General features: G+C 42.4%; 1 protein-coding gene across 1 annotated transcript in view; it reads left to right on the top strand.

Annotated features, from left to right (window-relative positions):
- The window catches only part of LOC146698005 (dolichyl-diphosphooligosaccharide--protein glycosyltransferase subunit STT3B-like), a 75,103-nt gene that overhangs the window by 56,155 nt on the left and 5,571 nt on the right, over positions 1-13,377 (top strand). Inside the window, exons 8-12 of the mRNA XM_085472931.1 lie at positions 701-749; positions 1,561-1,715; positions 9,248-9,459; positions 10,734-10,921; positions 12,790-12,961. Of these exons, the coding sequence (XP_085329057.1) occupies positions 701-749; positions 1,561-1,715; positions 9,248-9,459; positions 10,734-10,921; positions 12,790-12,961 (776 nt within the window). The remainder of the gene's footprint in view (positions 1-700; positions 750-1,560; positions 1,716-9,247; positions 9,460-10,733; positions 10,922-12,789; positions 12,962-13,377) is intronic.

The following is a 13,377-nucleotide window of genomic DNA, read 5'->3' on the forward strand; positions in this document are numbered from 1 at the left end:
TGAATCGTAAATTATAAGTATTTATTCTGGGGTCTTATGTAATAAGACACTGTGCAGCTTCTTTATAGTGGGCTTACGCACGTCCTATTATGTTACACATACTGTAAGTTTGATGGATGTGCAGAGACCCACCAACTTGCTGTTCAAACCTTCTTCTTGCAGATGACAGCCAATCAGAAGCCAGGGTTTAAAAAATGAGATGAATGTACAATACATAAGGATTGATTTGACCTGTGAGTTTTGCAAGTCTTTGACAAATGTGCTTTATTACTTTGTACCCGAAATCACCTGAACCTTTAGTGCCATTAGGTCTTCTTTGGATACTGAGTGCAGGCCAGGTAATTATAGCCTTCATCTAAGGTCATTGAGATGCTTCGTGTAAAACAATAGCGCTCTCTGACTGGAATCAGTAAGACAATAGAAGCACTGATCTATTATCCGCATAGAAAAGGACCACCTGCTGGCTCTCTAACGGCGGTGATTAGTTTCCCTGCTCTCATTTATCATCGCACCGCCCACATCAGAGAGTAATTTCATGATCGATACATGCAGGAGGAGCGTAGCGGACCAATTAATTGTTCCACCGGTGTGTGACAGAATACACAGATCACTGACCGTCCACAGCCATGTGTGGATGTGAATGTGAATACATTGTGAGCAGGGTTCAAGTTCATATGGATGTTGTGTGTTCCTTTCTCAGGTTACATTGCTCCATGGAGTGGGCGTTTCTACTCCCTCTGGGATACCGGGTAAGCCAAAACTCTGTAGTAGCACAGTTACTCATGCAGGTACAGTCAGTCAGTTTCACAGCAGATTTATTCCACACTGATTTACCATGAAAATCTCATTTATTCAGCTTTACTCCATCTCACGGCATGTGTGTTTTTGTGTTTTTTTTCCCTCTCATGCAGAGAGACAAAAGTTGTCACTCAGTTGTAGAAATCACTGCATTTTTCAAGTAGCGTCCTCACCTTTAAGCCAAATTAAATGCATTACAGCAAAGCAAATGCCGTAGCCTTGCCTCCCCCCTCATTCTAGCTCCCAGAATTTATTTATTTATTTTTTTGCCATTGGCGAATCAAGTCAGCACGTCATCCTGCCCCATCATAAAATCCCAACCAGATAATGCTCCCCTTCTCTGCTCCCAGATCAGGGCTTACAGAGAACTGCCAGACTGCAGCATCAGCTGTAAACTGCAAAACTCTCACTGAGTGAATGTGCACATGGGTGTGTGTATATGTGCGTGTGTACGTACATGCCTCAGTAATTTTTTTTCAGTTTTTTTATTTTTTATTTTTTTTGAAGGGTGTTAAGTTTTCTGCTGCAGTGCAGTAAAACTAATTGGGTCACGCTCGGACCCAAGATAACTGACATCAGCCAAACCTGATTCTCTGCTGTCTGCATGAGCTCTCACATGTTCACCATCAACACCGTTGCTTTATTGGTGTGAGTCGGGTGGATGTTAACTGTTCTGATTGACAACAGTTCATATAGAGTTTATAGAGACCCCCTTTTTTCACTTCCTTTTATTAACTGTTTTATTTCCTGCGCTCTTCACAGCTATGCTAAGATCCACATTCCAATCATCGCTTCGGTATCAGAGCACCAACCCACCACCTGGGTGTCCTTCTTCTTTGATCTTCACATCCTCGTCTGCACCTTCCCAGCAGGCCTCTGGTTCTGCATAAAGAACATCAACGATGAACGTGTCTTTGGTAAGAACAGAATAAATAATTTTTTTCCCCTAAAACGTGGAGCACTCCTCATCGCTTGCTCTTAGTGAAATGCTTCTGTGTGTCGATCCTCTATTTTTGTTGCCACTTTTAAAGGAGACATGTGGCTCATTAGCATTAATCTTTCCACAGAAGCACTTAGACTCCTTTTTCACTTATTCTTGCAAACTTGGTGGCACAGGTGATTGTGTTGATGCTAAAACCACCTGTTAGCCCTGAGTAACAGCTAATCTTGATCTCACCTGGTAATGGTGAGGGTAGGAGCTGTCTGAGCTGGTGTAAAAGTCCAGCATTGAAGCACCAACCAGAAAAGAAATATTGGTGGATCTCTGCTCTTTATTTTTCATCCTCTGTCCGTCGTTACTGTTCTTGAGTCTGTTCAGAGCTCCTCCCGCTACCTAGCTAGCTAGCCTGGCCACCAGCTGTGTAATTGTAAGCTGTGCAGTTATTGTTAGGATTGTTAAAAGGATATGCGGAGAGGTGCAGGAAGAAGACAGCAGAGTATACAGAAGGTGGATGTGCTCGGTAAACTGAGTAAAAGCATGACCGGTAAGCTCCAAAGGAAGCTACAGGATGTCCTCCAAGTTCTGTTGTCTTACGGTGATGTACTGTTGCATATTGCTGCACATGGGTTTTTGATGGTGTTGAGCTACAGAATTTGTACAGTGCTGTGTATGCGTTCACTTTCCGGTTACTGTACCTGCTGTTTACGGTGTTGTGTGACCACTGGAGGAAAAATATTTTCCCCTCACAATACACGTAAAGGTAAATGCACCCTTTTCTCTGCAGAGAATGTAAAAGTGTGATTGTGATGTAGTATGCAGAGCAGCAGTCAGTTATCCTCAGAGACGCATTCTTTCATCAGCACACACACACTTTACACATTACGCATAAATGAAAAGTTTGAGGTGAGTCCCATCTTTTTTCAGATTATCTCTAATTTTGTCTTCATGCGTGAGCTGTTTTGTTGAAGATGAACTTCAGAAACATTACAAGGACTGTGCCAAAGCGATAAAGAATAACTATAATAAGGTTCCATTATGCACTGGAGAGCCATCAATGTGTGCAGTGCTGTAACAGATGAGTTTTGATGGCTGGTTGGTAAAATAACCATCAAATCCCTTCTGGAAGCTTTTTAATCTGTTTCTCTTTGAGTCTTTCTGACACTGCAAACAATAAGAAATGCTAATCTGACAAATACATGCTAGCAGAGTGATGCAACTCTTAACAAGGCTGATTTAAGTATTTCAAATGTGGAGGCATTTCATCAAAGTCATTTAGAGAAGATGACTCATGACAAAGTACTTAATATATTAATATCATTTATGTAGCTCAAGTAAACGTTGTCCCTTTTAATAGGCTCATTTAATGTCCATCACCTTTAAATAGGAGCCGTCTTTTGACTTGAGGATGAGCGCTCACCCTAACAACACAGTTGCACAATATTCCTGACCCGAGTGCACCACAGTTTGCCTCCTGCTATTTACTCAGTCGATATCTGCAGGCTCACAAAGTCCAGTGAATGTGTTTTTTTTACTTCTGTGGCTTCAGCAGCAAAGTTCTCAGTGAGGAGCAAACACTGTTCTTTACTATTCACACACTGAGATCCAGAGCTGGCAAAAGTGCAGACATTCTGTACTTGAATAAAAGTACGAATACTACTGTTAAAAATACTCCAGTAAAAGTTGAAGTACTTATTCAACTTTTGTACTCAAGTAAAAGTAAAAAAGTACAGGCCTCTAAACGGGAACTTGAGTACAGTCAGGAGTTAAAGTTGATTCAGCAGAGGTGGAATCCTAAAATCAGTTGTATTGGCTCAGTGTGGGGAAAAGAATCACACTCTCAATAATTACTATTGAGAGCTTCAGTAGATTTTCTTAGTGTACAGGCTGTGATCAGCTGACCTGCTGCTCTTTGTGGAAGTACACAACTCAATTCAACCAGATGTCAGCAGATGTTTCATGACTTTTCCTGGCTGAAGTCCATCCTCTACGTATCTACACATCCTCTTTGTGTTGGATCAAGGACACGTCTAAAACCTGCAGGACACCGGCACCTAAGTCCTGGAGTTGCCTACCCCTGCTCTACACTGACAGTACGCTGTTTATGCTCTCTGTTTTCTAGATGGTATAAAGGTGGAATTCAGTGAATTCATCTAAGCATCATCAGCTAAAAATCCATATGAATCTCTGCTACACTTAATGTAACCTAACTCTGACCATAACCACAGTCACTGTGCACCAGCCACACACTGTTCTTTATTTTAAATCCATCACAGTACCGCAAACTAACCTGGTTATCCTTCACTAACCTGCAGAGGATTGTTATGCAACTATTAAATAACACAGTTGGTCTGAAGTGTTGTGGAAGTTTTCCATTATAATAAATCCTGCAGAGAAGCGGTGAGCGGTAGCTAACAATCTTTAATCACAAACAAAGAACAGAAAACCAAGCTTGGTGAAGAGCCTGCATGATCGTGGGGCAGACGGTCAGCAGAGTCTCCCCTGAGCCCAGCATGGCTCTCAGTTAAATACCTTCTCCAGGAACAAAAGGCAGTACACAGCTGTTCACACCTTAAGGTTCACACTCCCTTGCTACCTCCCAAAGATGTGGAAGAGACAAAAGATTCTTCCGGTGGAGTTGTCTGCTTCCCCCAACTTCCTTACCAGACCCCCACCATCTGTCTACCTGCATGAGTGTGAGAAGTGCTAAAATTCAGTGGCACCAAGGCATCACACAATACAATAATGTGATTAATACATAAATAAAAGAAATTGTTATACAGAAGTTAGCTGTGCTGTGAAATACAGCAGCTGGAACTTTAGTTAGCAACTCACATAAAATGTAAGGAGTAGAAAGTAAAAAGAAAAGTAAATACTAACGTAAAGTACAGATACCTGAAAAATGTACTTAAGTACAGTCATGAAGTCTTTGTACTTCATTGCTTCCCACCTCTGTTGAGATCCAGTCAAATGCTCGAGTGCCCCTTCCTGAGATGTTGTTGACAAAGAAGAAAGCTTTCACCGTTGCACTCTGAAGGCTTTCATGTAACTGTCAGTCAGGTGGAATTTGGGCTCTGGATAACCTGTCCCAGGTTTACTCATTGTTATTTTACAATTAAAAGCTCAATAAAACCTGTCACTCTAATGCAGGAACTCTCACTTTGGTAATATAGAGTGCATTACACTGGTGAGCATCAAGCTGCTAGCTGAGCAATAAAAGCACAGATTAAACTGCACCGGGCTTGATGGAGCTTTCAGTCACACCCTCTGCTCTCAGCTGGAGTTGAGATCATTCTTCCCCCAGTTGTTCTGCCTTCTGCATTTTGTATGTTGTTCCCCATCAGTTTCTAATGAAATGCCTTCGTTATTAGAAAGAAAGGCACCACCATGCACAGGTATTATGTTAATTAAATCATTTATTATGCAGATCCTTGCTGGATCTATAAAAATACACATTCTGCCTTCTTATTAATCTTTTTCTTTCAGTAGTACTAGCTCACAGCTTACTTAGTTTTGAGACCCTTCGGTTATCAGCCTGCCCTGCTGTGGAGGGGATGGGAGACGTCTGCTTTGTTCCCAAGTCTGATGACATCCGATGGATCAGTCAGAGCTTATTGAGTCGTAACAACTCAGAATGATGACTGCTGTGGCTCATATAGTGACCCATTCCAGAGAGCCAGGGTGGAAAAGCCTGGCGCAAACAATAAGTAAATAAATGTAAAAAAAACTTTGCTACAAAGCTTCTTTTTGTGCCATGTTGCTAAGCTAGAATGTAAGTGAAGTCTCTGTCTGCACATGTGGAGTTGTATAGTACAAAACATCAGTGAGACATAATCTATTATCAGATCTAATTCTACCACAATTCTGGCACAGAGCCTTTTATTTGCTCTCATGTTGTTCTAGGTCTCGTGCATGTCTACATTTTCTCCAAGAACTCAGTCTTTCTCCCACTGTCCAGGTGTGGATGCAACATGGATGAAGCGCCTAAGGGTGTAAAATAATGGGTTGTATGAATGTGGGTTAAAGGGTGAATATAGCTTGTAGTGTGTGGCGCTTTGAGTAGTCCCTATGACTAGAAAACTGCTTTTAGTGCCAGCATTTGCTCAGAGTTGGGCTTTGAGTAAGCAGACCCTGAGGTGAGATTGATTGGATTGTAAACTGTTTTTGGATTTACTCAAACATTGGAGAAACAAAATCAGTTTGCAGTTACAGCAACAAGGGAATCGTAAGTAATCCTGTTTTTTTTTTTTTGCCTGTGTATATCAGACATTCTTAGCTTTCAGAGTAACAGAACAGCCTGATCTTCCTCTGTCAGGTGATGAAAACACAGTAACCATGTTCTCTGCACTCCAGCCGCTGTCAGTCTGTATTTAGGAGTTTCATGTTTTAACACTGGAAACTGATCGTGTCTCCTGTATCAGCATGAATACAGAGCATAGTTTGTGGTCGAGGTAAGAACATTTGCACAAAAGTAGTGTGTAAAATGGTGCAGATGTAGGAAATCCTTTTAATGAAGCTAGAAGGGACACTGTGAAAGCACAACCCTCTGCCAAGGCCATTCTCCTTTCTTGCAGTTTTAATGTGTAAACTGCATTTGCACCAAGGATTTAATGGCTTCTTGTTTTGCCCACGTTCCACCCCTCCATCAAGGAGATCCAGCCTTGTTAGTTTTTGTGTAATCTTGCAGACAGAAAAACAAAAGACACTGAACACATTAATTAGCCCTCTGCCTGAGCTCTCGACTTGGCAGAGAACTAATTTATCTCTTTGGATTCATTTATTCTTCTTGTTTGTTCATCGTGTCAACAAACACCTTTCAGAATCCAGCAGGGTCCCAAAGTCTGACAATCCATCCAGGAACCTGAAGTATTTATGCAGAGATAGATACATATAGATATATATATGTATCTATAGATGTATAGAGAGATAGATATACAGGGTGGGCCATTTATATGGATACACCGTAATAACATGGGAATGGTTGGTGATATTAAAGTCCTGTTTGTGGCACATTAGTATATGTGAGGGGGCAAACTCCTCAAGATGGGTGGTGACCATGGTGGCCATTTAGAAGTCGGCCATCTTGGATACAACTTTTGTTTTTTCAATAGGAAGAGGACCATGTGACACATCAGACTTATTGGTAATGTCACAAGAAAAACAATGGTGTGCTTGGTTTCAACATACCTTTATTCTTTCATGAGTTATTTACAAGTTTCTCTTTGTTCACAGCCACCGACATGTCGAAGAGGTTAACACGTGAGGAGCGGATCGAAATTGTGTTGATATCTGGTGAACGCAGTAACCGGGTCACATATACTAATGTGGCACAAACAGGACTTTAATATCACCAACCATTCCCATGTTATTACGGTGTATCCATATAAATGGCCCACCGTGTGTGTGTGTGTGTGTGTGTGTGTGTGTGTATAGATAGAGATATGATTCTGCAGTATTTCAAGGTTAGCTGTCACACTAGGAGAGAATCAGTGCCATTGACCAGCGGTAACTCGTTTGTACAAAAGGTCTTGAGTTCATGCAGACTGTGGTCTTGTGTTGGCATCTGCTCACACAGCTCTGTGACTGCACAAAGACGCTGGGAATTCAGCACTTGCCTTAACAGCAATCGTATCCTCCTGAGAACAGATGAAAAAAGAATCTTCCCATTGAACTCTTTTTGTGATTTCCTGCCTCTCTGGAGATAACAGAGGCCACCCAAACACACCAGATATCAATGAAGTTGTCCTCTATTTAGTACATCACAGACTATTACAGAGGACATAAATGAATAGTCTGCTTCCCAGGAGGATATCTATGAGTCCAATGCTGATTGGTTTGTTTGGCAGGTAAGGGAATGACAGTGAAGTTCATTAGGAAGAGAAGGAACATTGCATGAGAAGCACAGACAATTCAATCCACTAAAGCAAAAATCTGCCTGACTGAGGGGGCAGCTGTGACTCAGGTGGTAGTGCAGGTCATCTACCAATCGAATGGTTGGTGGATCTATTGTTGGTGGGGATGCTGTCCTTGGAGTCATGGGCAGTATTTTTCTTCCTCCAAACACGGCGAGTTGAGTTGATGCCAAATAGCTCGATTTGGTCTCATCTGACCACAACACTTCACCCAGTCCTCCTCTGAACCATTGAGGTTTTCAGTGGCAAGCTTCAAACGTACATGTGCTTTCTTGAGCAGAGGGACTGCAGGATTTCAGTCCTTCGTGGTTTACTGTGTTACAACTGTTTTCATGGTGACTGTGGTCTTAGCTGCCTTGAGACCATTGACAAGTTCCTCCCGAGTAGTTCTGGGTTGGTTCCACACAGTTCTCATTATCGATAAGGTGAGATCTTGCGTGGAGCTCTGGACCAGGGGAGATTGGCAGTTATTTTATGGTTCTTCCATTTGCGAATAATCGCACCAACAGTCGTCACCTTGTCCCCCAGCTGCTTGGCGATGGTCTTGTAGCCCATTCCAGCCTTGTGTAGGTCCACAGTCTTGTCCCTGACATCCTTTGAAAGCTCTTTGGTCCTGGCTATGGTGCAGAGTTTGGAATCTGATGGATTGATTGCTTCTTGAGAAGGCTCCCAATGTCAGCTCGTTACCTGGATAAAATATATACCTGGGAGCCAGAAATCTTGCTGATTGATGGGGATCAAATACTTATTTCATTCCTGAAAATGCAAATTTATACATTTTTTGAAATGCATTTTTCTGGGTTTTTTTTTTTTTTTTAAATTTTTGTTCTGTCTCTCACTGCTCAAATAAACCGACCATTGAAATTATAGACAAAATCAGCTGAGGTTCAAATAATTTTTTCATTGACCGTACAAAGTGCATTATTTGTGACGGACTCTCTCAGAGGTGCTAATTTAACTGTTTTAGCACTGAAACTCACAACACCAGCCTCTTGCTTGCTTATATCATAGTTTTTGTTCCTGGTTGAGAAGAATGAAATCTCTGTTGCTGATATGGAAACATAAAACATCGGGTTAGAGACCTACCTACCAGTTTGAAGTCCGTCTTTCTCCTCCGGCTGGTTATTGCACTTTCTTCCTTGCACCACTTTGTTGTTTACTTGTTTCGCTGCTCCTCTCTCCCTTGGCAGTTTTTTTTGTTGCTCTCTACCTGTTCCCTCCTAATCACTCCACAGATAGGCTTTGATCTTTCACTCCATGAATAAAGCCACACATGCACATTTGGCTTTGTGTTTGATTTTGTGCTGTACTGGTCTTTCTGCTGTTCTGTTTCTTCTCATCTTGCTGTTCATCCTCCCACCCCCCTCTTTTGACCTCCTTTCCACCTATTAGTGAGGTTTACCCTGTAATAAACACAGAAAAGAAGTGCAGCCATTTAAGTGGCTATCAAACAGCAAATGCATTGCAGATGTAAAGTGACTTGGTCCCATTAAAGTGACTAAACATAGTTGAATGCAAAACTTAATGAAACTCATCAAGTTTGGATTGTTGCGTTGCGGTCACCTCTGACCTCCTTGTGTCTCTCTGCTTCTCGTCACAGTGGCCTTGTATGCTATCAGTGCCGTATATTTTGCCGGCGTGATGGTGCGCTTGATGCTGACTCTGACTCCAGTGGTGTGCATGCTGTCAGCCATTGCCTTCTCCAGCGTCTTTGAACACTACCTGGGCGATGACATGAAAAGGCAGAGCCCACCTGCAGAGGACAGCAGCGACGAGGACGACAGGAAGAATGCCGGCAACCTCTATGACAAGGTCAGGGGTCATCGTGTGTTCCCTGCACAAAATATTTTTTACAGACTTTGCAGTCATTGTTTTGTTTAAATGTACTACGCAGGAATGAAATGGCATTCCATCAATGGGTGGACATGACTGTAGTGTCACATGTCAGCCAGCACCACAGAGTCAAATATATTATAATCCACCATGCAGCATCTGTGTCAATGTGATCATGACTGCAGTTCACTGCAACATCTGGAGTCATTTATAACAAGTCTTAAAAATTATGCAGAGAAACTTTAACACTTACAGGCGATGAAGCTGTGAAGCTGTAAGTTTTGTCGGGTGGAAGCGGTTCTGTAAACTCTATATTTAATAGTAGACAACACATCTGGCTACTAACTAGATGTTGCACATAGTGAAAGCTTTTAAAGAAATACATTTTTTTTTTCAGGAATTTGTTCAAATCAAACTAGTGAAAAGGAAAATGAATGCTAACGCGTATTCATTCTAGCTGGGTGTGGAAATGAGCCGCTAAAATCCAAGGCTGCCATGAGCTGCGCTACACTCTGAAGTGGCTAAAAGTAGTGGTTCAAGTTTCTAATCAAATGCACAGCTTGATTTTTAACCTCTGTTGGAGTCATTGTGCTAAGATTAAATATATTTTTTTAAACGTGAACTAAATGCTTCAGAGTGGGATGAACAGTGGTGTAGTAGAAATAAGGATTATTTTGGATTGTGTATCATGCAGAGAATCAAACTAAAGAGCTGGAAATGATCATGAGTCTCTTTTAATTGTCGTGTGACCTTGCTCGTTTTAGAGTTCAAAGCTTGAGTCGGATACGAGGCATGAAAATAGGAGCAGAATAAATCACCGTTTAAAAAACCCCAAAACAAGTTCTGTCCTAGTCCCTGTGTGTGCACCACTTGCTGGATGGATCAGAGGGTAAAAGTTTACGGGAAACATTTATCATAAAAAGTTTGAAGTGACAACACTGCAGTTTGTAGCTGTTACGCTCCTCCTCCTCCTTTAACCTTTCAGGAGAAACAAAGAGAACTCACGTCCAATGTTTTCCTCATCCTTCTGCTGCTTTTCCTCCAAATCGATACGTGGGGAATAATGCATCACAGGTCTGCTGAAGGGTGCTGTTAAATGTCACACTATAAAAGCGCAACAACAGTTAATTGTCTGCCTGAGAATTCTCTGCGAGGACTATTAAATAACCCTCTAGTACATTAGCAGCTTGTTTGGACAGCGGACATGTCCTGATGGAGTTTCAGTAACCTTTACCTCGGCTTCTCCCTGGCAGGCTGGGAAGGTACGCAAACACGTGTCGGAGCAAGAGAAGGCGGAGGAGGGCCTCGGCCCCAACATCAAGTCCATAGTCACCATGCTGATGCTGATGCTGCTCATGATGTTTGCCGTCCACTGCACCTGGGTCACCAGCAACGCCTACTCCAGCCCCAGTGTGGTGCTGGCATCGTACAACCACGATGGGTAAGGACTCTGGTTTAGCAGGACCTCTGTGATTGGAGGAACTATTCTGTGTTTGAGCTGTTTACAACAGAGCTGAGAGTATCCTTGTACAGTTGGCCCCTCTATAAAGGGTCAGTCCACTGAAATTACATATTTTTCCCCTCCATGCTGTAACTGTGCATTTAGAGATCTGCCCCTGACATTTCTACCCTCACTCTAATGTACGAGCACGGTTTGCACCTCTTACAGCAGTGACATTTAAAAATCCAACAGCAGCTTCTCTACACAGACCACGCTGTCATCATAGGCTACGTTCACACTGCAGGCGAAAGCGCATCAAATCCGATTTTTTTGACCCTATGCGACCCATATCCGATCATGCTATGACAGTGTGAACGGCGCAAATCCGATATTTTCAAATCCGATCTGGGTCACTTTCGTATGTGGTACTGAATCCGATACATATCCGATGTTTTAGAAAGCGACTGCTGTTTGAACGGTCAAGTCGCATTAAATCCGCCTTTTACGTCACCGACACAAGACTGAAGCCAATTATCAGCGCCCGAGAAGACATCGCGAACGCTTCCTAGCCATCCAGTGTAGATGTCAGTGAAACTGTTGGGAAGACAACGTAAACATTTTATTTGTACTGTATAATCTGCAGATTCTGACAGAAATCTGCAGCTATCCTTTGAAGCACCGCTCCTCTCTTAAACGGCAATAAGGATCATTATTAGGTTATTTACATTATTATGTAAATAACAAAATAACTTAAAGCAAAAATTGGGAAACGTAAAGTCCGAAGTCTTTATATTAACGGCCATCAGTCAAACAATACTGTTTGTTCTTGGTCTAAACAGAGCGCGTTGTGTGTGACATCTTCTTTTGCGCATGCGGGCCGCTTTGAGCGTTCACACTAGAGCGCGTTTGCTGTCGCATTTTATTTGTAGTGTGAACGAGGAGACAAAAAAATCGGATTTGATCAAAAAATCGGAATTGAGCATTAAGACCTGCAGTGTGAACGTAGCCTTAGTTTCAGTGAGGTTACTCTCTATTTTGTGGGCTTAAGTGGATTACAACATTTGGCTCCACATGATGCTACCTACCAGATGTGCTGTGTTTTTTTTTAAAGTTCTGTTTGCTGAAACTGTTCACTTCATGCTTTAAATGAATAGAGGCGGTCTTAATCCGCACCAAAGCTCCTTGCTCAGCGGCTCCATGCTGCCACTCCTCTCTGCAGATATCAGAAAACGCTGTGGCAGAGTGCTGCACAACAGACTGCCGTCAAACAAACTGTCAGGCACATTCTGGTTCCTGAGGCAAAGATTTTAAAGAGGGACCCATCCAGCGTGTACTTATTTCCTGTCAGAGTAGATGCTGTTACAGTGATGGACGCTCATTATTATTTTAGAGTTCTTACCTTAAAATATAAAGTGCCTTGAGGCAACTGTTGTCAATAAAATGTAATTGAATTCATATTAAACATGGCCAAGGTTTCAAATAATTATAGCTGGTGTATATACCAGTAACCCCTGTGAGCTGAAAGCTCAGGCTAATAACCACTGAGTTTGTTTTCTACATGTTAGGGACATGATGCAGGACCACATGTTTATCTTGAGTCCATGGCTCTGAGTGTGAGCATGTACCTGCTGTTTTCAAGGGGCAGCCAATCAGAAGAGTTCTTAAAGGGAAAAGCTAAAAGCACTAGTATCAGACAGGATTAATGGGCCACAACAAGCCCTGCATACGATCAATAAGCATTATTCTCAATTACGGATCAGGCAAAGCTCATTTAATTAAGTTATAAAATAAATGTAATCAGCTGGAAACGCGTATGCTTAGGCCCAACGTCACAGGAGTATTAACACATCTGCAACTGTCCCCAACAGCTCTCGCAACATCCTGGACGATTTCAGGGAGGCCTACTATTGGCTGAGGCAGAACACGGACGAGCACGCCAGAGTGATGTCGTGGTGGGACTACGGCTACCAGATAGCAGGCATGGCCAACAGGACCACGCTGGTTGACAACAACACATGGAACAACAGTCATATAGCACTGGTGAGAGCTGATCTGCCCGTTCCCCTTTATCTCCTGTCCCAGGTTTGGAAAAGCTGGTTTGAGTTTACCCTTTTAAGTCTGAGCCATGAAATGATTGCCAGGAAATTCTAATCCGGGTTGAAGGGTCATTCCCAGAGTTTACACTTCTGCTTGGTCGTGTGTTTGTAGAGGAGTGTTGTCAGAAATGCGTTCACTGCCTTGTCTTGTTTTACTCGTGTATTTCCGACTGCTTTTCTCTTACCCTTCTTTTGCTGATGGTTGCTTAGTTACACAACTTCTGGTCGATGTTTGTCAGCCCTCGTGTAGCGCCCTGAGTATTGATGTGTTGTCTTGGTGTATGACACCACCAAGTGGACACAACTGCATCATTTCACTGCACTGCAAAACCCTAAGAGAGCTTAATACTGTACATGTGA

This window comes from Copadichromis virginalis, linkage group LG11, assembly GCF_057382275.1.
Source record: "Copadichromis virginalis isolate Kocher_CV1m ecotype Utaka linkage group LG11, C_Virginalis_male_GT1.1, whole genome shotgun sequence".
Lineage (NCBI taxonomy): Eukaryota > Metazoa > Chordata > Actinopteri > Cichliformes > Cichlidae > Copadichromis > Copadichromis virginalis.